Source organism: Gnatocerus cornutus, chromosome 4, assembly GCF_029298725.1.
Source record: "Gnatocerus cornutus isolate USDA-ARS CGAHR chromosome 4, icGnaCorn1.1, whole genome shotgun sequence".
NCBI lineage: Eukaryota > Metazoa > Arthropoda > Insecta > Coleoptera > Tenebrionidae > Gnatocerus > Gnatocerus cornutus.
In genome coordinates this window covers 20694980-20720788 of record NC_142236.1, presented here as the reverse complement: position 1 = coordinate 20720788, position 25809 = coordinate 20694980, and the positions used below count along the sequence as shown (strand labels likewise).

The 25809-nt window shown below is 29.6% G+C and overlaps 1 protein-coding gene across 1 annotated transcript in view; it reads right to left on the bottom strand.

The window, feature by feature from the left end:
* Positions 1 to 22085, bottom strand: part of Fas1 (fasciclin 1 Fas1 domain-containing) — a 269852-nt gene extending 247767 nt beyond the window's left edge. The window contains exon 1 of the mRNA XM_088033527.1: positions 21796 to 22085. Within this exon, the coding sequence (XP_087889653.1) occupies positions 21796 to 21900 (105 nt within the window). The 5' untranslated portion in view covers positions 21901 to 22085. The remainder of the gene's footprint in view (positions 1 to 21795) is intronic.
* Positions 22086 to 25809: the final 3724 nt, after the last annotated feature.

Here is a 25809-nt window from a genome sequence, read left to right as displayed (position 1 = left end):
TTCATTATGTATTAGTCTATAGCATTTAAATTTGAGATTATTTCCTTCAATTGTTTAGTTTTCTCAAATTCAAAAAATGAAGTAAATTTTAGAACGTTATTTTTTCAAAAAAAAAAAATTAAAAAATTTGAAATTATTTTTTTTTGCTTTGTTGATATTTGTCAAGACAGTTTCACCTTGCAGCTTTCAGCTCAAAATATTGCAAAACAATTGCTAAAACTTGACAAATTTTCAAAATTTTGAGTTTTCAAAAATCCAAAAATTCAGAAAATTTCAAAAAATCCTAACTAACTGAGTAAAACCATTGAAAAAAAGGCAAAAAAAAACCAACCCCGTATCTATTAGACCCGTCCAACTTCCCCTATTTTCGCCCCACAAGTTGAGAATCCCCGCTGTAATCTAATAGTGAGACTCGGCCACATGTCCGCGTACTTTCAACTCCAATCTTTCCGATCCTAATCTCGTGTTAAAAAAGGAACTAGTTTACCAACAATGCCAGCGACGACAAAACCCCAACCCCTCGACAAATGCGCTTAAGCCAAATCCGCGGATTATTTTACACAAAATACTACCTCCGTTACCATTGTGGAAGCTAATGCTCACTGACTGTTGATGAAAGTGGGTTCAACTTCCGGACCAAGTAAATACAAAGCGTGGATTCGCATAATGCGCGTTATCACCGGTTGTATCTTGCGCCTGTAATTTATGTTTTTCGATTGAGCGAGGGGCGAGAAGGGGTGAGCCAGTCGGCAACTGTTTCGGGGCGAACGAGAGACGTAACTTCGTTTTGCTTGTTATCATAATCAAGAGTGCGCGTCTTGGCCGCCTGAGAGAGTCCGGAATTGAGTTTTAGGGGTGAAACTGGATCTAGAGGGTCAAATGGGTCATAGAAAACGAGAAAGATGGGGGAAGTGACGTACGAAATTTGGCCCTTTTGGGCCACCCTGTATCTTGAAATTTTTCTTACCGGCTTTACCAGCGATTGGCTTACCTGGAACAAAAAAAGACATTAAAATCAGACGTCAAAATGACCAAAATGCGTCAAATTACAGTCAAAATTACAGTATCTATCGATAATATTGGTGCTCCTTTCACGCAGAATCCAAAATACTCTATATTTCCGAAACTAAGACAGATCTGCTCTCAGATTTCCAAAATTCGACAGTCGTTTTTTTCTGAAAAAAAAATTGGCTCATCATGCAAAATTTTGAAATTTTGTTTTTTGCCTATCGCTCCTAGACTATTTGGCGTCCCGATCTGAAATTCGGCCTGTTGATAGATCTCAATCTGCTCTTTCGATTGGTGTATAACTCAAAAGTATTAAACGGCATTTTCGTACCGAAAAAGTGAAAATAAAAATAACCTCCGAAAATATCCGATGAAAAGCTAATTCAGTCAGTAGCTCGCTTTTTTGTGAAGGAAACTTAAGTTGTTGGTACTCATTTTTCGCAGAATTTCACGCAGAATCCAAAACTGTGCCCATTTTTCACGTACGACGACAAATAACCGAATTAGAAACGATTGAAATTTCAAATTGTCACCAGGGGACAAAAAGCTCCAGAATATTTAGTGCTCGATATCTCTGAAACTATGACAGATATAAATTTGCGGTCTTTGTCATCGTTTTTCTCACTCTTTCGTTGCTTAGAATCCGCTCTCAGATTTTCAAAATTCGATGGTTAATTTTTTCGAAAAAAAAATTTCGCGACTCAAAATTTTGGATTTTTGGTTTTTTGACAATAATTTCTAAACTATTTGACCTTTCAATCTGAGATTCGGCCAATTGACAGATTTCAAGCTGCTCTTTCGATTGGTGTGCAAATAAACCGTGCGAAACGCCATTTTCGCACTAAAAAAGTTCTATAAAAGATGGTCGCTGAAAAGACCTTCTCAAAACGTAATTCGGTCATATCTCAATACAGTAGAGAAGCAAACTCAAGTTATTCTGCTCACTTAACGCCGAATTTCACGCTAAATCCAAAACAGTGCGAATTTTTCATATACGTCAACAAATAACAGAACTAGAAGCGTTTGAAGTTTCGGATTGTCACCAGAAGACAAAAATTTTGAAGTTCCAGAACATTTAGTGTCGATAACTCCGGAACTATGACAGATACAAAAATGAGGTTTGTGCGATTGTCTATTTCGCGCCGTTCTTTCTTAGAATCCGGTCATAGATATCCAAAATTCAAAAATTAATTTTTTGAAAAAAAAAATCAGACTGAAATTTCGATTTTTTGGATTTTTGACCGCCAGTCGTAAACTATTTGACCTACAGATATGAGATTCGGCCAGTTTATAGATTTAAAGCTGTTATTTCGTTTGCTGTTAACTTAAAGGTATCAACCGTCATCTTGGAACCATAAAAGTTCTGAAAAAAAAAGGTTTCCGAAAAACCCTCTGTAACCCTAATTCGGTGAATATCTCATTTATTTGTTGAATAAACTTAAATTATTAGTCCTCATTTAACGCAGAATTTCACGCAGAATCCAAAACTGGGCAAATTTTTTACGTACGTCAATAAATAACCGAATTAGAAGCGATTAAAGTTATGGATTGTCATCAGAGGACAAAAATTTTGAAGTTCGAAATTTTAGTGTCGATATCTCCGGAACTATGACAGATACAAAAATGGGGTTTGTGCCATTGTTTTTCTCGCGCCTCTCTTTTTTAGAATCCGCTCTTAGATATCCAAAAGTCAAAAATTAATTTTTTGAAAAAAAATCCGACTGAAATTTCGATTTTTTTGGATTTTTGACCGCCAATCGTAAACTATTTGACCTACAGATCTGAGATTCGGCCAGTTTATAGATTTAAAGCTGTTATTTCGATTGCTGTTAACTTAGAGGTATCAACCGTCATCTTCGAACCATAAAAGTTCTGAAAAAAAAAGGTTTTCGAAAAACCCTCTGGAACCCTAATTCGGTGAATATCCCATGTATTTGTTAAACAAACTTAAATTATTAATGCTCATTTAACGCAGAATTTCACGCAGAATCCAAAACTGGGCAAATTTTTTACGTACGTCAATAAATAACCGAATTAGAAGCGATTAAAGTTATGGATTGTCATCAGAGGACAAAAATTTTGAAGTTCGAAATTTTAGTGTCGATATCTCCGGAACTATGACAGATACAAAAATGGGGTTTGTGCCATTGTTTTTCTCGCGCCTCTCTTTTTTAGAATCCGCTCTTAGATATCCAAAAGTCAAAAATTAATTTTTTGAAAAAAAATCCGACTGAAATTTCGATTTTTTTGGATTTTTGACCGCCAATCGTAAACTATTTGACCTACAGATCTGAGATTCGGCCAGTTTATAGATTTAAAGCTGTTATTTCGATTGCTGTTAACTTAGAGGTATCAACCGTCATCTTCGAACCATAAAAGTTCTGAAAAAAAAAGGTTTTCGAAAAACCCTCTGGAACCCTAATTCGGTGAATATCCCATGTATTTGTTAAACAAACTTAAATTATTAATGCTCATTTAACGCAGAATTTCACGCAGAATCCAAAACTGGGCAAATTTTTTACGTACGTCAATAAATAACCGAATTAGAAGCGATTAAAGTTATGGATTGTCATCAGAGGACAAAAATTTTGAATTTCGAAATTTTAGTGTCGATATCTCCGGAACTATGACAGATACAAAAATGGGGTTTGTGCCATTGTTTTTCTCGCGCCTCTCTTTTTTAGAATCCGCTCTTAGATATCCAAAATTCAAAAATTAATTTTTTGAAAAAAAAAATCCGACTGAAATTTCGATTTTTTTGGATTTTTGACCGCCAGTCGTAAACTATTTGACCTACAGATCTGAGATTCGGCCAGTTTATAGATTTAAAGCTGTTATTTCGATTGCTGTTAACTTAAAGGTATCAACCGTCATCTTCGAACCATAAAAGTTCTGAAAAAAAAAGGTTTTCGAAAAACCCTCTGGAACCCTAATTCGGTGAATATCCCATGTATTTGTTAAACAAACTTAAATTATTAATGCTCATTTAACGCAGAATTTCACGCAGAATCCAAAACTGTGCGAATTTTTTACGTACGTCAATAAATAACCGAATTAGAAGCGATTAAAGTTATGGATTGTCATCAGAGGACAAAAATTTTGAAGTTCGAAATTTTAGTGTCGATATCTCCGGAACTATGACAGATACAAAAATGGGGTTTGTGCCATTGTTTTTCTCGCGCCTCTCTTTTTTAGAATCCGCTCTTAGATATCCAAAATTCAAAAATTTATTTTTTGAAAAAAAAAATCTGACTGAAATTTTGATTTTTTGGATTTTTGACCGCCACTCGTATACTATTTGACCTACGGATCTGAGATTCGGCCAGTTTATAGATTTAGAGCTGTTATTTCGATTGCTAACTCAAAGGTACCAACTGTCATTTTCGCACCATAAAAGTTCCGAAAAAAAAGGCTTTCGAAAGACCCTCTGGAACCCTAATTCGGTCAATATCTCATTTATTTGTAGAGTAAATTAAAATTATTAGTGCTCATTTAACGCAGAATTTCACGCAGAATCCAAAACTGTGCGAATTTTTTATGTACGTCAATAAACAACCGAATTAGAAGCGATTAAAGTTTTGGATTGTCATCAGAGAGCAAAAATTTCCGGAATATTTAGTAGTCGATATTTCCGGAACTATGACAAATAGAGAAATGTGGTTTTCACAATCGTTTTTCTCGCACTTTTGTTGTTTAGAATCCTCCCTCAGATATCCAAAAATCAATTTTCAATTTAAAAAAAAAATCATCTAAAAATTTTGAATTTTTGTTTTTGCCCGCCACTCGTATACTATTTGACGTACAAATCTGAAATTTGACCCGTTGATAAATCTCGATCCACCCGTTTGACCGATGTAGAACTCATTGTTATCAAACGTCCCTTTCGCACCAAAAAAGCCCCTTAAAAATGACCCCGAAAAACCCCAATTCGGTCAAGATCTCGCTTATTTGTGCAGCAAACTCGAGTTACTGGTGCTCATTGAACGCAGAATTTCGCGAGGAATCCAAAACCGTGCGAATTTCCACCGTACGCCAACAAACAACCAAATTAGAAGCGAACGAAATTTCAATCGCACCGAACTGAAAAAAAGCAAGGCCATCTAGACCAGCCCGCAAAATAAAATCACCGTTAATTGCGGTTACCATAAAACCGTCGCCGCGCTGAAATTACAACCCCGCAAATGGAATTAAAAGAGGAAAAACATGGCCGAGTTGAAATAACATCCTTCCATTCCAGGAAGAAACCGCCAAGTTCCTGTTAAAATCTCTGGAACTTCTCCTAGAACAATGTTTCTCCAGCTAAAACAAAATCAACATCGCAATGTTCGTGATTTTCCCGTGAAAAAATGACGACGTTACGTGACATGACGTCACGTTCCACGGCGCTCTCGATGCGGGAAGACAAGGTCAAACGCGGCCCTCTAGATCAAGTCGCGTCCAATATCCCGAAACCCTCGTCAAAAGCATCACAGCCCACTCGGATTATTCGCGGCGTTTGTCATGTATGATCGAAAAAATGCGCCGATCGCAGGATTTGAGACAAACTGCCGCAATTTCACTTGACATTATTTGCTCTGCTGGCTCTGAAATTATAGCGAGCCATTAAATTCCATTTGAACAATTCGCTCATGAAACACAGGAAACTAGTGCGTGTACATTAAAACGGCGTCCTTGGTGGCGTTTAGGATGCAAATCGCAGGTTAAGAATCTTTGCGGAATTAAAATTTCCGCCCCGATGGCCTTAATACTCCGATACACCCTAATATTCGATCAAGGCGGCGTTGTTTGAGAGTTTCTTTAATATTTCCGAGGACAAACTTGGGGAAGAAAAATGAAAATGGCGGAAGTTTAAGAATTTCGACGAGATATTCGATTAGAAAACAATAAAAAGAGCAGGCCATGATTTCGCCGCCTGCTTGACCTGATGCGACTTTTGCGTGTTTTTGTCGCGTTGAATGACGTTTTAATACCGCGGGATTGGGAAATTGGGAAATATTCTAGATTTTACGAGGCGGTGCATCAATAAAATTTCAAATCTGCGTTGGCTGGGGATAAAAATACAAAAGACGAATTTTTAAATTGCAGGGGAAACATACAGAGTGGATTCGAAAAAAGTGAGAATTGTTCCGAAGCAAGCCTTGGAAACTGAACAGGTTGGTACGCCTGTTGAATTTTCGAAAATTAATACTGTGTTCAAATGCAACTTTTACTTTTATAGATTTAATTTTGACAATTTGATACTTAAATTACAATTACAATTATTCCAAAGGTTTTTATAATTCCAATTCCAATTACAAAATTAATTAAATAAGTCTAATTTACTAATAATTACACCTAATTTTCTAATTTTTTTTAAGTAATTAATTATTGCTAACAAACTGTAACTATGACACGAAAAATTTCTAAATTGATAATTATTTAAGAAAACAAATTAGAAAAATAATGATTAATTACGTTTAATTACCAATAATTACACCTAATTTTCTAATTTTATTTTCGAAAAAATAATTAATTGTTGACTTTGCAACTTTAGTTGCAGCAACAAATATTTCGACATTTTTAATTTGATAATTTAAAACTAGTTTAAATTAATGTAATTAAGAAAATTCAAATAATTAGAGATACATATAATTTTAATTACACCTAATTACCATCAATTACTTTTTTTGTAATTTCCAATTTTCCAATATAATTTTCGAAAATGTAATAAAAACCAAAGTTTGTCTAAGACATCAAATATTTTGTCATTTTTTTAATTTAACAATTTAAAACTAATTTTAATTTTTGTAACTGAGAAAACTAATTAATTAAGGAATAACATAATTTTAGTCTCAAATAATTAAATAGACGCAAAATTTAACTTAAATTACCCTTTTTGACACTGATAATTAATTATTATTACACGAAAGTTGTAGCGGTATATGTAATTAATTATTGCCTATTGTAAATTGACTTGAGAATTAACTAATTACTGGGTCATCTAATTTAATTTAACGGCAATCATACAAAATTAATGAGAATTAAATTGTAAATTAATTAATGCCAAAGACGAAATTAAACCGACTTGTGCCATTCAAGCCAAATTACTAATTTAGGTCAAATAATTAATGGCTCCCACTGTTTAATGATTCAAGCTGGTGAGTCTCTGGCGACTAATTTTCAGATTAGTGAAGATTTAATCGCTTAATTATGACTAATTACTTCTAATTACAAAATCAATTTATGAACAACTCAAAATAATGCCTACTTTTGAGTGAAAAGTTTAAATTATCTTGTTACAATGATCACAGTGATTAAATAATAATATAAATTGAAACTACCTTAATTTTCTGTAATTAATTAGACAAATTAATGAAGGACTAACACGATTTGATGTCACATTAGTATTCCATACTGTCAAGATTTAGGATCACTTTTAAAAATTACAAAATTGATAATTAATTACATATAAATAATTTACAATAAATAAATTAATCAGTTTGGAAGGCTCTAATACTTCATTAATTAAATTAAACAAACGACTATTTTGAGTTAAATTATACTTTCTTCTGCCACGTTATGGCCCAATTTATTAATTAATTATTTCATATTTAATTTAAATTAATAAAGCATTATATAAAATAATATTCTTGAATTAAGTATAATTAATTAATTATTAATTATTATTGTAGTATAATTCCAGAATCAACTTGCTCCTTTAAGAAACTAATTTAATTTTGACTAATTATCAATAATTATAATATTGCAACTATTAACTGTTACCAACTAGAGTCAAATTACTAATTTACGTAAATTAATTAATGAATATCACTATTGAAGTTTCTGGCTCTGTACTAACCAGTTTTCACATTAATGGAGGGAGCAGAACATTAATAAATTATGCCAAACTGCACACAGTGATTTACCTTAATTATGTTAATTACGTTTAATTATGTCTAATTATGTTTATTATTATGAAGCAGATGTTGTCTAAATTCTCTGTTTGTAGACATATGCGTCTAATAATTAATCAATTAATTTGTTAATAAATTAATTAGAGGCGTACTTGCAATCTAAATTAGAAACCCACAAATCGGCGTAATTAGTATCAAATTCAGACATTTTACGAATCTAATAAAGCTACATTAAACTCCAATTTTGACAATTGACAATTTTTGACACAGAAATTAATTAGTCAATTACCCAATTAGAATAAATTAAAACGATATACAATATATTATGTAACAATTTGATAATTTAACGCTATGATAACGATTAAACAACATTGTTATTATTCGTTTTGGAGAAAAACAAAACTAGCAATTAATTAATTATGTCAAATTAGTGATAATTAAGAGAAATTTGTAAAATTAAGAGTCAAAATATTGTATTAATGTACTTCTGTATAGTTTTACTAACAACAAACAATTATCGGTTAATTTTTAATTAATTAATTGGTAATCTTTACGCTCTCCAAAACAAAAATAATTGTCACTGCTTTTAGCTAATGCATTAAACTGTTTGACTCTCTATTAACCAGTTTTTACATTAGTGAAACAAAAAATTAATAAATTATGCCTAATTACCCACAGTAATTTACAAAATTAATGCCATAATTATGATAATTAGCCTTAATTATGCATACTTATGTTTATTAAAATGGACAAATTTTGTATAAATTCTCTCTTTGTTGATATATGAGTCTAATAATTATTCAATTAATTAGTTCATAAATTAATTAGAGGTGTACTTGCAATCAAAATTAGAAACTCACAAATCGACGTAATTAGTATCAAATTCAGCCATTTTACTAAACCACTGGAGCTACACTAAACATGTATCCAATTTTTGACACAGAAATTAATTAGTCAATTACCCAATTAGAATAAATTAAAACGAAATACAATATGTATGTAACAATTTGATAATTTAACGCTATGATAACGATTAAACAGCAATGTTATTACTCTTTTTGGAGAAAAACAGAATTAGCAATTAATTATGTCAAATTAGTGATAATTAAGAGAAATTAATAAAATTAGGATTTAAAATATTGAGAATTAATATACTTCTGTACAGTTTTACTAACAACAAATAATTATCAGTTAATTTTTAATTAATTAATTGGTAATTTTTTCCTTCTCCAAAACAAAAATAATTGTCACTGTTTTTAGCCAATGCATTAAACTGTTTGACTCAACAAACTAGTTTTTACATTAGTGAAACAAAAAATTAATAAATTATGCCTGATTGCCCACAGTAATTTACAAAATTAATGCCATAATTATGTTAATTAGCCTTAATTATGCATAATTATGTTTATTAAAATGGACAAATTTTGTATAAATTCTCTCTTTGTTGATATATGGGTCTAATAATTATTCAATTAATTAGTTCATAAATTAATTAGAGGTGTACTTGCAATCTAAATTAGAAACTCACAAATCGACGTAATTAGAATCAAATTCAGCCATTTTACGAAACCACTGGAGCTACACTAAACATGTATGTAATTTTTGACACAGAAATTAATTAGTCAATTACCCAATTAGAATAAATTAAAACGATATACAATATGTATGTAAAAATTTGATAATTTAACGCTATGATAACGATTAAACAGCAATGTTATTATTCGTTTTGGAGAAAACAGAATTAGCAATTGATGAATTGTGTCAAATTAGTGATAATTAAGAGAAATTAGTAAAATTAAGGGTCAAAATATTGAGAATTAATATAATTCTGTATAGTTTTACTAACAAATAATTATAAGTTAATTTTTAATTAATTAATTGGTAATCTTTTCCTTCTCCAAAACAAAAATAATTGTCACTGTTTTTAGCCAATGCATTAAAGTTTTGGACTCTACTAACCAGTTTTACATTGGTGAAACAAAAAATCAATAAATTATGCCTAATTATCCCCAGTAAGTTACAAAATTAATGCCATATTTATGTTAATTAGCCTTAATTGTGCATATTTATGTTTATTGAAATAGACAGATTTTGCTTAAATACTCTCTTTGTTGATATATGCCTGTAATAATTAATTAATTAATTAATTAGACAAGAACTAGAAATTTAAATTAGAAACCTAAAATCGACGTAATTACAATCAAATTCGGATGTTTTACGTTTCTAATAAAGGCAGACTAATAATGCATCTCATTTTTGACAGTGAAATTAATTAGTCAATTACCTAATTAGACTAAATTATAACTAGATATGTAAAAATTTGATAATCAAACACTCTGATACCAATTAATTAATTATGCCAAATTAGTAATAATTAAGAGAAATTAAGTGAAATTAAGAATCAAAATAATTCCTTCGGTATAGTTTTTGTAACAATAAATAATTATTAATTAATTAATTTAGTATGTCCGCCGGACCCCCGAATTCCAACCGAAACGTCACTTCCGCTAATCCGTGCGTGACACCCCCCTCTGCCTCCCCCATTTTTTTTCCTATCCGTGCCGCCGACAGGTGTTTAGCGACCAGCCCCAAGCTGACTCATCCATCAACGACTGGAATCGACCCATTCCGGGGTCAACAAAACCATCGTTGGGTGTGTCCATCGCTTCCAAGTTAATGAAGTTTCGATCCCCGCACTTAAAAAACAAATTCGAATCGAAAGAAAAATGAGCGAGAAAAACTCGCTCAAGGCTGTGTGGAGATGCGCCGTTGTTTATTGTCGATTAAAAGCGAGGAAAACGTGATTTAAGAAAGGCAAAAAATGCGGTGAGTAATCGTGTTATTTATGCATTTGTTATGCTGATATTAGTCACGATTTATCACCGGAATGAATTTAGGTATGTCCAAAGTGGTCATAAAATTGGCGCGGAAAGTTTAATTAACTTTTAATTAATTAAAATCGGTCGGTGAGTAGTTTGGATTTTTCTGCGAATTCAGTTCAGTAAACTAGAACCAATAAGTAAATAATTAAAGCCTTTGAGTGGACCCAAATTTTGATTAGACTTTTTTACAGACGAACGAACTTTTATTATAGGGAAACTTTCTTAATTAATCTCGGTTTTGCACACTTGAATTATCCGACGATTGGTCAAGTTTCGCGAAAACAAAACTTTAACTTCGAACCGCGGAAAACACAAAATATTGCGTTATATCGTTGAATTAATTAATTAATTAATTAAATAATTTTTTGTTCGAATTTTGATGAAACTTCGCAGAAATATCCTTCAAGAGCCTAATAGCAATAGTACAAAATTACAGATTGACCGACCGAACAGTTTCCGAGAAAATCACATAAAAAATTTACAAAAAAAAGTGCCCCAGGAAAATTTAATTTCCTCCGTTATACTTCGATTAATTTCAAAGAAATATGGTCCGAAAGAATATCTAAATATTAGGGAAAAACATTCAATTTAAAAAATTCATTTTAACCGCTTGGTTTTTTTAAAAATGTAAAAGATGTGCGAACGGAGTGCGCATTTAAGAACGATCAAGGTAGCCATGGAACTGGCCAGTTCGCACAATTTGTGGATTTTTGAGAAAACCGAGCGGTGGAAATTAATTTTGCAAATCGCATGTGCGTTGGCAAGGTCTGAGCATTCTTTGTGTAAAGTTTCCTTTAAATTCTTCGACTTTTAAAAGAGAAAATTAAATTTTCCAAAAACACATTCTTGTAAATGTTAGATGCGATTTTCTAAAAAACTGTACAGTGGATTGGATTATAATTTTGGAGTTGTACTACTGTACGTCTAGGCAATATTTGTACAAAGTTTCGTCAAAATCGTATTAGCCATGCTAATTTAAAGTAGAATATTATGAGGCCTGTGACTGGTCCTGGTCCATTTGAGCCGGATTTAATTAACTAAATTATATAGGAAGTATGGCCTAAAAACTTTTGGCAAACATTGGCCCAAATTTTACGTTAAAAGTTTCAAAAATGTGACTGTTGAACAACGTATAATAAAAATTCTGGTCCTTTTGAGCCGCATTTAATTGATTAAATCATATGGGAAGTAAATCCTGAACATTCCTAGCAAACAGTGGCGAGAATTTTTGATAAAAATTTCAAAAATGTGACTTAAGTTGCGTAAAATAAAAAATTCTGGTCCTTTTGAGCCGGATTTAATTAACGACATGATCTAGAAAGTATGTCTTGAAAACTCCCAGCAAACAGTGGTTCAAATTTTGCCTCAAAAGGTTCAAGAATGTGACGTTTAAACAGCGCGTAATAAAATTTCTGGTCCATTTGAACTGGATTTAATTACCTAAATTTAATAGGAAGTAAATCCTAAACATTGCCAGCAAACAGTGGCCTGAATTTTTGATCAAAAGTTCTAAAAATGTGACTTTTAAACTCTGTCTAATAAAAATTCTGGTCCTTTTGAGCCGGATTTAATTAATTAAATAATATACAAAGTATGTCCCAAAAACTCCCAAAAAACAGTGATCCAAATTTTCCCACAAAAAGTTCAAAAATGTGATTTTTAAACAGCATGTAATACAAATTCTGGTCCTTTTGAGCCGAATTTAATTAATCAAATTAAATAGAAGCTGTGTCTTTAAAACGCCTAGCAAACAGTGGCACAAATTTGACATCAATATCTCAGAAAATGTGTCTTTTCAACACCGTATAATAAAATTCTGGTCCTTTTGAACCGCATTTAATTGATTAAATTATATAGCAAGTAAATCCTGAACATTCCTAGCAAACATTGGCGTGAATTTTTAATCAAAAATTAAAAAAATGTGACTTCAGTAACGTAAAATAAAAAATTGTGGTCCTTTTGAGCCGGATTTAATTAAATAAATTGTACGGAAAGTGTGTCTTTAAACTCCTAGTAGCACAAATTTAACATCAAAAGTTCTAAAAATGTGACTTTTAAACCCCGTCTAATACGAAAATTATGGTCCTTTTGAGGCGGATTCAATGAAGTAAATGATCTAGAAAGAATGTTTTTTTGAAATTTTAGAAACTACAAACTTTTACCAATTTTATTAACACTGAAAAATGTTTCAATTTCTAAGAATTTTTGACTTTTTGATATTTTGGAAATTACTTCTGAACTTTTGAGAAACATTAAAAATTCAACTAACTTTATAACACTGAAAAATTATTAAAATTTCTAAGAATTTTGAAATTTCATTGATTCGAGAACGCACATTTGACTAATTTTTGATATTTTTTCGATATTTTGAAAACGACATCCAAAAATTTGATATTATTTTAAACATTTTCCAACTTTACATCACTGAAAAAATATTGAATGAAATAAAAATTTAAAATTTTAACTCAAATGTCTTACTAGCTTTCTGACATTTTTTAAAATTTTGAAAACGAAATCAGAAAATTTGAAAGACTAAAAAATATTATCAATATACATAAAATTAGTAATAATTACACTAACAATCACTGAAAAAACATAATAAAAATACAATAAATATAAAAGATACAGTAGGTAGACTTAGGGATCGATTTGATCAAAAATTTTAAAAATGTGACTTAAGTAGCATAAAATAAAAAATTGTGGTCCTTTTGACCCGGATTTCATTAAATAAATTGTCGGAAAGTGTGTCTTTAAACTCCTAACAAACAGTAGCACAAATTTGATATCAAAAGTTCTAAAAATGTGACTTTTAAACCCTGTCTAATAAAAAATTCTGGTCCTTTTGAGCCGGATTTAATTAATTAAATGATCTAGAAAGTATGTCCTGAAAGCTCCCAACAATCAGTGGTCCAAATTTTACCTCAAAAGAATCAAGAATGTGACGTTTAAACATCGTATAATAAAATTTCTGGTCCTTTTGAGCCGAATTTAATTATCTAAATTTAATAGAAAGTTTGCCCTGAAAACCCCCAACAAACATAGAGCTAAATTTTTCTTAAAAAAATTCAAAACATTACAGCGTAAAAAAAGCTGGTCTTTTAGAGCCGGATTAAATTAATCAATTTACAAGAAAGTGCGTCGTAAATATTCCCCCAAAATTCATGTCAAAAGTGTCAAGAATGTGACTTTTGAACACCGCAAAACAAAATATTCTGGTCCTTTCAAGCCGGATTCTCACAACACACATAACCAACCTCCCCCAAAACTCCCCTTCAATTATCAACTGTAATATCCAGAGTGCGCCGCCAACTCGACGTAAAACGCTCAACTTCCTAATTACATTCATGTGAGTCCCCGAGTTAAGGCCCACTAATAAAAAATCAATTAATTCGATCACATCGTACGAACGATACAAATATTTTTCAATTACCCTAATTCAGCGCGGGAACACGCAGCTCTAACGTGAAACTCACCCTGTGAAATCGATCGATCTAAAAATAAAAATGTAGAAACGGGGTTGGAACCCTGTTAAAGGTCGTGGTTGGAATCAGAAGCGCTTTTGGGGTAAGATGATTATCTGGGGTTTCATGTCTGGACAAAAAGCAAATGTGGGATGGCGGGCGGGATATCTTGAAATAGACTCGGCGCCAAAAGTTCAGGACGAGGGTTTTTGGCCGATATTTTCATTCCTCGTCAATCCATCAATTAACACATTGGTAACATATACAGGTGTTTTTTAAAAAATAGTTGTCTAGAATTTGAAATGAGATAATTTTTTTGTTTTTTTTATTTAGGTTTTTCAAATTTTATATTGTCGTTCCCAAAATTTCAAAAAATTTTAAAAATCAAGCACATTTGAGTTGGAATTTCAAAGTTCTTAAAAATTGTAATACTTTCTTCATTGTTATAAAATAGAAGTAGAATTATATGTTTTTTTAATTTTAGTAGTTTGCAAAATACCAAAATGTCAAAAATTAAGTAAATGTATGTTCTAGAGTCCGCTAAATTTCAAAATTCTAAGATATTTAAACAATTTTTAGTGCAAATAAAATTGATAAGTTTTAAAAGTGTTTAGATATCGTTACAAAATATCAAAAAAATGTAAAAAAATTAACAAATTTGTGTTCCAAAACTGTCGGAATATCAAAATTTTTAAAAATTTTAAACTTTTTTAATGTCATAAAATTGGTAGAAGTTTTCCCGATTTTTAAATTTTTATTCTAAAATGTCAAAGAATGTTAGAAATTCACAAAATTTGAGTTGTAAAGCTTTTAGATTTTCAAATTTCTTAGAGATTTTAATTACAATTTTCGCCAGTTTAATAAACTTTGTAAAATTTTAAGTTTTTCAAGATTTTAAGTGTTGATTCCAAAATATCAAAATGTCAAAATTTAAACAAATTTAAGTTGTAGGAATTGCAAATTCTTTCTGTGTTACCAATAAGATTGGAAAGTTTTAAAGTTTTTCAAATGTTCTGATGTCGTTTCCAAAATATCAAATAATTTCAAAAATGAAATTTTTGGCTTTTTCAAAATTTTGGGAGACGTTACGTAAATATGTCAAAAACCAAATTAATGTGTTCTAGAATTCTTTTTGATTCAAAATTCTTGTAAATTTTAATATTTTATACTGTTTCTGTTTTAAAGTGTTTCAAATTTTTAGATGGCGATTCCAAAATGTCAAAAAATGTCAAAAATTCGACAAATTTGAGTTCTAGAATTTTCGGAATTTCAAATTTCTGACAAATTTCATCATTTTTCAATGTTACAAAGTTGGAAATTCTTTTCCAGTTTTTCAAATTTTCTGATTTCGTTTCCACAATTTCAAAAAAATGTCAAAAATGTAACACATTTGAGTTGAAATTTCGAATTTTTAATTTTTTCAGTTATAAATAGGTCAAAATTTTCAAAATTTTTAAATTTTTGGGATGTCGATTCTAAAATGTTAAAAATTGTCAAAATTATTAAACAAATATGAGTTCCAGAACTCTCGAAATTTCAAATTTTTGATCAATTTCACCATTTTTTAGTGTTATAAAAATGGTAATTTTTTCAGTTTTTCAAATTTTCTGATTAGGTTTCCACAATTTCAAAAAATGTCATAAATCTGATACAATTGAGTCGTAATTTCAAATTTTTAATTTTTTTAATATTGTTTTCAGTGTTGTAAACGGAATTTCAAAATTCTAAAAAAATTTAAATACATAATTTTCACTGTCATAAACTCAAAAAATATTAAAAATCAAGCACATTTGAGTTGAAATTTTAAAATTCTTAAAAATTCTAGTACTTTCTTCATTGTTATAAAATAGAAATAGGATTTTTAAGTTTTTTAAAATTTTGGGAGTAGTTTGCAAAATATCGAAATGTCAAAAATTAAGTAAATGTGTGTTCTAGAGTCCGCTAAATTTCAAAATTCTTAAATATTTAAACATTATTTAGTGTAAATAAAATTGATGTTTTAAAATTTTTAAAATTTTTAGATGTAGTTTACAAAATATTAAAAAATGTAAAAAATTTAACAAATTTGTGTTCTAAAACTCTTGGAATATCAAAATTTTTTAAAATTTAAAACTTTTTTAATGTTATACAATTAATAGAAGTTTTTCCGATTATTAAATTTTGATTCTAAAACGTCAATAAATGTCAGAAATTCACAAAATTCTTAGAAATTTTAAATACAATTTTCGTCAGTTTAATAACCTTTGTAAAATGTTAAATTTTTCAAGATTTTGAGTGTCGATTCCAAAATGTCAAAATGTCAAAAATTAAACAAATTTGAGTTGTAGGACTTTTAAAATTTCAAAATCCTAAGAAATTGCAAATTCTTTCAGTGTTATAAATAAGATTGGTAAGTTTTAAAGTTTTTCAAATTTTCTGATTAGATTTCTAAAATTTCAAAAAATGTCATAAATCTGACAACTCAGTCGGAATTTCAAATTTTTAATTTTTTTAACATTGCTTTCAGTGTTGTAAACGGAATTTCAAAATTGTAAAAAAAATTTAATACATAATTTTCACTGTCATAAACTCGGTAATTTTTCAAATTTTCTGATTCCAAAATTATAAAAAATATTTAAAATCACTTTCTTTCTTCATGAAATTAATAGAATTTATAGTTTTCCAAAATTTCAAAATGTCAAAAATGAAATTTGGTTTCGAAAATCAACGGAATTTCTAAATTTCCAAACTTAAATACATATTTTTGACCACTGTCACAAATTCTTTTTTTTTAAGTTTTTTAATTTTTCTATTGTCGTTTTTAAAATTTCAAAAATTTCAAAAATTTCAAAAATCAAGCACATTTAAGTAGGAAATTCAAAATTCCTAAAAATTTAAATACTTTTTCATTCTAAAATTGTAAATTTTGAAAGTTTTTTAAAATTAAAAAAAAAAGATTTTGAAAATTAAAATTTGGCGATCTCAAAATTTTGTGATTTCGAAAATCTCAAGGATTTTAATAGAAGATTAACAAATATCAAATTAGCAAATCTAGAGAACTTTGAAAATTTCGAAAATTTTGGAAACTCGAAAATTAACTAATTAATTACACATATACTGGGTGTATTAAAAAATATATTTATCGCGAATTAGAAACGTGATAATATGGGGATGCTACTGTTTTTAAAAAATACACTCAGCGCCAAAAATCGCGGCCCAATTTTTCGTCCTTAACTTTAGTCGCGCAGTTTGCGCGTCGTTTCCGCGAGTAAAAGCGGATCTCCACTCCACAAATTCAATGGCATAAAATAGCGCATCTTCCGGTATATTCGTAACTGTACAATAATGACACACTAGAAATAATAGAAATCTGACAAAATCCGAATAATAGCTCCTAGCGCCGCGGAACGCGTTCACAAATTTCCCCCTCATTTGAAATTCTAGTTTTGAACGAAAAGAAGAGCCAAATGTGATAAAAGAGAATAAAAATTGGATTGGCGGCTGATGTGCACAAATATCGCAAGTCGAGAGAGTGCTGATTTAACTGTACCGAAAATCCACGGAAAACGTGATGATGGGAAAATCAGGATATTGATGGTGGCGGCGGTTTGGAAAATGTCGAAAGGGAATAATTCGATATGGTAATAAAAGTGGACGGTTTATAATGAGATTTACGGATTGGGAATGCAATGGACGGGCGGGTAATGTGGCTTTAAGGGGGAGGTACAGGGAGGTCAGGAAGTCAATGTGATTTTGGGGTGGAATGGCTCAAAAAACAAAGAGAATTGAAATGAAATTGAGCTAATTATAATTATCGGTAATTTAATCAATACAGGCGAAATTTGTAATTGTAGCTGTTGGAAATAGTAATGGTCTACAGAGTGAGCTTTGGAATAGTTCAAAACTGCTTACATTTTTGGAATTTTATTTTTTTTCTAAAAAAGTTTGCAAAATGTTTCTTTATTTCCAGCAAGTAGGGTTAACTTAAAAGGTTCTAAGTTCTAAAATGTTCAAATTTCCAACTACATATTTTGAAATCCGAAAGATCTAGTACTCAAATTTATATAATTTTTGACTTTTTTTTTGTATTTTGGAAACGACATCAAAAACTTTGAATAACATTAAAGCTTTTACCAATTTTATGACAATAAAAATGTTTGAATTTCTAAAAATTTTGAAATTCCAAAAGTTCTAGAACCCAAATTTGTTTAATTTTTGACATTTTTATAAAATTTTGGAAACGACATCCAAAAATTTGAAAAAAAATGGGACTTTTTCCACTTTTTAACAATGAAAAATGTTTAAATTTTTCAAAATTTGGAAATTCTGTTGATTTTAGAACCCAAATTTGTTTAATTTTTGACTTTTTTAATATTTTGAAAATGACAAAAAAAATTAAATAACATAACTTTTACCATTTCTATAACACACTGAATTTCCAAAAAAAATTCCTACCAATTTTATAATATTAAAAAAATTGTAGAAATTTCAAAAATCCAACTCTATTGTTGTTGATTTATAAAATTTTGGAAATTTTTGAAATTTTGGAAATGACAATAAACAAATTAAAAAACTAAAAAATACCAATTTAATACAAGTAGTAAAAAATATAGAAATTTGTAACAATTCCGCTGATTCTGGAACCCAACTTTGTTAAATTTTTGATTTTTTCAATATTTTGAAAACGACATCCAAAAATTTCAAAAATTTTGAAACTTTTAACAACTTTATAACACTAAAAAATGTTTAAATTTCTAGAACTCAATTTTGTTTATTTTTGACAATTTTTGATATTTTGGAATCGACATCCATGAATTTTAAAATCTGAAAAAAAATTACTAATTATATAACACTGAAAAATAATGAAACTTGTTAGACTCTTAAATTCCGAAAATTCTACCCAAATTTGTTACATTTTTGGCATTTTTTGACATTTTGGAATCGACATCCAAAACATTGATAAATCTTTAAAACTGTTACCAGATTTTAACAATAAAAAATGTTGAAGTTTCTAACAATTTTGATAATCCAAAAGTTCTAGAACCCAAACTTGTGAAATTTTTGACATTTTTTTGACATTTTGGAAAAGACAATAGACAAATTAAAAAACTAAAAAAAATACCAATTTAATACAAGTAGTAAAAAATATTCAAAGTAACAATTTGGAAATTCCGTTGATTCTTAAACTCAATTTTGTTAAATTTTTGATCTTTTTTTTAGTATTTTGAAAACGACATCCAAAAATTTAAAAAATTTTAGAACTTTTAACAAGTTTATAACACTGAAAAATGTTTAGATTTCTGAAAATTTTGAAATATTAAGAGTTCTAGAACTCAAATTTGTTTATTATTGCCAATTTTTGATATTTTGGAATCGACATCTATGAATTTGAAAATGTATAAAATTTTGATCAAAAGTAACACTAAAAAAAAATTTTAAAAATAAAAAAATTTGAAATGCAAACTAGATGTGATAGATTTTTGACATTTTTTGAAATTTTGGAAATAAAATCAGAAAATTTTAAACACTGAAAAATGAAGAAACTTGTTAGACTCTTAAATTCCGAAAATTCTAGAACCCAAACTTGTGAAATTTTTGACATTTTGGAAACGACATTTGATTGAATTTTAAAATTCTGAAAGTTCTAGAACTCAAATTTAGTAAATTTTTGATATTTTTGACGTTTTGAAATCGACATCCAAAAATTTGAAAATCTTTAAAATTGGGACCAATTTATAATAATGAAAAAAATATATAAAAAAAAAATAAAAACATTTAAATTCTCACTCAACTGTGTCAAATTTTTAACATTTTTGTAAAATTTTGAAACCAAACTCAGAAAATTCGAAAAACTAAAAATTGTAAAATTTCTCAGAATTTTAAAATTCCGAAAGTTCTAAAACTCAAAGTTGTTGAATTATTGACATTTTTTGACATTTTCGAATCGCCATCTAAAAATCGGTAACACTTTCAAACAAAAACAGTATGAAATCTTAAAATTTTTAAGAATTTTGAATCAAAGCGAATTCTAAAACATACATTTATTTAATTTTTGACATTTTGATTTTGAAAACTCCAGCAATTTTGAAAAACCCAAAAGTGTGATATTATTTGGTATATTGGAAAAACATAAGAAAATTGGAAAGACTTCAAAACTTACCAACCTTATGACACAATTAACAATTTTTTAAGACTTTGAAAGTCCAAAAGTTCTACAGCTCAAAATGGTACAATTTTTGACATTTTGATATTTTATAATCTGCACCCAAAATTTTAAAAAACTTAAAATTGTACATAAATTTTATTTAAATTTCTAAGAATTTTAAGAATCCAAAAGGTGTAGAGCTCTCTTTGGTAAATTTTTGACATTGTTTGATAGTTTGAAATCGAAATCTAAAAATCTGAAAACCAATTTTATAACAGTAAAGAACGTTTAAATTTTAAAAAAAATGTGATATTTCAAGAGTTCGACAACTCAAATTTGTTTCATTTTTGACAATTTTTTGATATTTTGGAAACATATAAAAATTTCAAAAACTTTTAATGCTTTTACCACTTTTTAACAATGAAAAAGGGTTTAAATTTCCTAAAATTTCGAAATTCCTTTGATTCTAGAACAGAAATTTGTTTGATTTTTGACTTTTTTTTTGATATTTTGGAAACGACATCTAAATATTAAAAGACTTTGGCACTTTTACCAATTTTATAACACTGAAAAATATAGCAATTTCTTAGAGTTCCTACAATTACCATTTATTAATTATTCAATTTTTTTTTGTTAGGAAATGACATTATATTACCAATTTTGAAAATCTTAAATTAAATTAAGAAATCTTAAAACTTCCAAAAGTTGTACAACTCAAATTTGTCCAAATTTGTTACTTTTTAGCCAAAACCAAAATTTTAAAAATTGTAGGAAGCTTATTATTACCAAATGAATTTTGGAAATTTTATCAGATTGTAAATTTCTAAACATTTTGAAGTTCCAATAGTTTCATTTTTGAATATTTTGAATATCTTAAACTAAACAAATTTATTATTGCAAAGCCTCTTCAGAAGGCATAAATTCGCACTTTGACAGATTGAGGGTAAACAAGTTCTAAAACTCGAAACAAGCCTACCAACACTAAAAAAAAAACAAAATAAGTTCAATTATGGTCAAATTGAGTATACAGAGTGATAACTTTTTTGAAGTTTCGTGACACATAATTCCAAAGCAGTCTTTATTAATCGCATTTAGACAGGACCGTACCAAATTAAATTCAAAAATTTAACAAACTCAAAAACTAAAACTTTAAGCACAAGCTTTTTTGGTCCGCCCTGTATATAGAAATCTGTGTCAGTGCGACCAACTTTTCAAAACAATTTTTCCCGACATGTCATTCGTCGGCCGCGTAATTTAACTCGCGTCACCCGCAAAAACCGCCAACTAGATGTCGGTTGCATAAACCGCCTCCAGCACACGAACTTGCATTTCCACATGACTCACGAAGCCACGAGAAAACCGCTTTTCCAGTGAAACGCAGCACGCCGGCCGTCGCATAACCTTGACCATCACAGCCAACTTTTTACCTGCGAAAGATCGGAATCCAGGCGCATTTTGTCGGTGATCGTCTCCGCATGCAGACACGCAAACACCCAGAAGAGTCCGGCGAAGCACATCCGTGGAGTCTTCATTGCACCAACTTCACTCTGCACTGAATATACGTAAAGTTCGATGACCACACCAACTGACACCGACACGCGCGCGCCCGAAGAAGTCGAAGATGACTGAAGAGAACGGTGGAAATCCCCACCAGGTCGCGGGCGGCGCTGCACGCAAACGCGACGTAAGGTGAGGTGCGCCGGAGGAGTCCGGAATTCCGGGGAGGTTTAATTGACGGATGCGTTGCAAATTTTTGTTTTCTCAAAAAAACTCAATGAGTGTCGCTAACTATTAATTAGTGCGTTCATCGAAGGCGGCTGGGTCAAGGATTATCTCACACCATTTGTTATTATGGTCACGTGATCAATGATTGCAATTAGTCGGGAATTGAAATGTTTAAGTTGAATCATCACGAATCGTTTTGTTGGGAAATGGGATCTAGGAGGCAGGTGGTGGGAAATTTTTGGAATTTTGCAAACAAAACAATATCAAAGGTTGTTCCTAAAATAGCACAGCTATCTTGGGATATTCGGAAGGTCTGAGGTCAAATATCAAGTGTCAATGGTCGGTGCATAATATAATTGCGAAATAAAAATTTCTGAAAATTATATACTCGTGTGTATATTTTTTGAGAAATTCTAAAATTTCCAATATTTTATTACTCTGAAGAATTTTTACATTTCTAATAATTTTGAAATTGCAATAGTTGAAGAAATTGAGATTTGTTAGATTAAAAGTGCAAACTCAAAAATTTTAAAAAATCCAATTTGTCAATATTTCTGGAGTTCAGATTTGTGAAGATTTCATATTTATTTTTGTATTTTGGAAACCAAAAATTTGGTACATTTTGACACGAAAAAACCTTAAATTTTCTCAAAATTTTGTCATTATAAGAATTTTTAATCCTTTAAAAACGACATTTGAAATTTTTGAAATTTTTGTAATTTTGTAAACGCCACTCAAAAACATTTTAAGAAAATTTTCACTTTTGTAAAAGTAAAAAATTCAACAATTTGTAGAAATTTTGTAATTTAGCTAGACCTATAGGACCGAAATTTAATTATTTTGAAATTGTGGAAACACTCAAAAATTTCAAAATTTTGAAAAAATGTTCACTTTTATAACGGTAAAGATTGTAATAATGTTTAAGAATTTTGAAATTTAGCCAATTTAGGAACCCAAGTTTTTTTGATACTCAAAAATTTCACTTTTACAGTGTCATTTTACAAATTTATAAGATTTTTGAAATTTTGTTAATTCTAGAATCCAAAATTAGGTACGTTTTAGCGTTTTTGATAATTTAAAAACAGTGAATAATCTTATAAAGTCTAAGAATTTTACAAATTTACATCAATTTGAATTTGTTTTTTTATATTTTGAAAACATCACTCAAAAAATTAAAAAATTAAAAAAAAATTGTCAAAATTTAATGATTTCTGAAGCTCAGATTATTTATTTTAAGTATTTTGGAAACCAGACCAAAAATTTGGTACATTTTGACACCAAAAAACCTTAAAATTTCTTAACACTTTGTAATTATAAGAAGTCTAGAAGTCATATTCGTTTAATTTTTGCATTTTTGATTCTTTAAAAACGACATTTGAAAATTTTTGAAATTTATGTAATTTTGTAAACGTCACTCAAAAACAATAAAATTTTTACTTTTGTAAAAAAAAATTCAACAATTTGTAGAAATTTTGAAATGTAGCTAGACCTAGGACCGAAATTTGGTTAATTTTTGATTATTTTGAAATTGTGAAAACTCTCAAAAATTTCAAAATTTTAAAAAAATATTATAACAGTAAAGATTGTAATAATGTCTAAGAATTTTGAAATTTAGCCAATTTTGGTACCCAAATTGTTTTGACACCCAAAAATTTAGTAGTAGTAGTAGTAGTAGTAGTAATTTATTAATGTTAAAAGCCGAAACAACAGCATACACAGGTCAATTTATAAGATTTTTGAAATTTTGTTAATTCTAGAACCCAAATTTAGTTACATTTTAGCATTTTTTAACAATTTAAAAACAGTGAATAATCTTAGAGTCTAAGATTTTTACAAATTTACATCAAGTTGAATTTGTTTTTTTGGATATTTCGAAAACAACACTCAAAAAGTTTAAAAATTTTGGAAAATTTCCACTATGATAACAATGAAGAAACTTAGAATTTTAATTAATTTTTAAATTTCGCTAGTTCAAGACCCCAATTTGCTTAATTTTTGAATTTTTGGATATTCAAATTCAGATTCTTCAGATTCTTCAGATTCTTCAGATTCTTCAGATTCTTCAGATTCTTCAGATTCTTCAGATTCTTCAGATTCTTCAGATTCTTCAGATTCTTCAGATTCTTCAGATTCTTCAGATTCTTCAGATTCTTCAGATTCTTCAGATTCTTCAGATTCTTCAGATTCTTCAAAATTTTCACATTCTTCAGATTCTTCAGATTCTTCAGATTCTTCAAATTCTTCAGACTCTTCAGATTAATTTATTTTTTTTTTTATTTATTTCTACATATTCTTTCTTTAGATATATTCTTCAGACTCATTCTCTTATATGTACAATTTTTCCAATTTTTCATATTTTTCCCATTCTTCCGACTTTTCCGATTCTTCAAATTTTTCAGATTCATTTTTCGGATTTTTTCTTCAGACATATTCAAATTTGTTCTTCGAATTTTTCACATTCTTCACATTCTTCCAATATTTCCAATTTCTCCCGATTAATCCGATTCGTCAGATTCATTTTTCACAAATATTTTTGAGATTATTCTTCAGATTCTTTCTTCAGATTGATTTCTCAGATTTATTCATCTAATTCTTCAGATTCATTCATCAGATTGTTCCTTCCGATTCTTCAGATTCCTTAGATTTTTCACATTCTTTCGATTCATTCGATTCTTCAGATTATATACTCTTATTTTCTTCACATTTTGTCTTCCGATTCTTCAGATTTTTCAGAATATTCCAATTTTTTAGAAGATTGAATGAATAAATGTAAACAAAGAATCAGAAAAATAAATCTGACGAATTGAAAAAATCAGTAAAAGGTGAAAAATCTCAGATTTTTTTAAAAACAGATGAAGTGAAAGCTGAATCTAAAAAGCTGAATCTAAAAAATGTGAGAAGTCTAAGATATCTGAAGAAACTGGATATCTTGGAAAAACTGAAGATTTTAATAAAATTAGAGTATTTGAAGAATCGAAAAACCTTCAGAAGCTGGAGAAAGCTAAGGAACTTGAGGAAGAAAGCTGAAGATCTAAAGAAGCTGCTGAATCTGAAGAAAATCTCAGGTATTTTACCAAAATGAAGAAGTTGGAAATCCTGGGAATCTGAAGAATTTAAGATATTTGAACAAACTGAATGACTGAAGGAACTGGTTGAATCCGAAGAATCTGAAGAATCCGAGGTATCTGGAACTTGTGAACAAATTCGACAAATCCAATGACTTTAAGAAGCTGAAGAACCTGAAGAATCCGAAGAAACCGAAGAAATCCGACAGTTTGTGGGGTTTTAAATACCACTTCTCCGAAACCGAACACCACACTTCCGAAATCCACCCTGCATTTCCGCCCCTACAATAAAATTTCAAAAGCAACCCTTAAAAAAAACCTCACCACACCGCTGCATATCACGTTTTGTATTTTTTCCCAATTAAAACTTACTCGATCTTTTCTATAGTTCCTCGTTAACTTTTTTCGCCAATCTGAAAATTACATTCGTTGTAAATATTTCCCTCAAATCTGAAATCCGCGTAACATAATTTCCACACACAAAAGCCCGTTTTAGTGAAGCCGTTTTCCGCTTACCTTTCATGTCATTTTTTCTAAAAGACTTTCATGTGTCGGAAACAGTGAAAAAACGCTTCAAACGTGCCACATTTTATTCCGAGCGGAGGATAATAATCACGTCACGTGATCACGTGTGTAATTAATTATTACGGA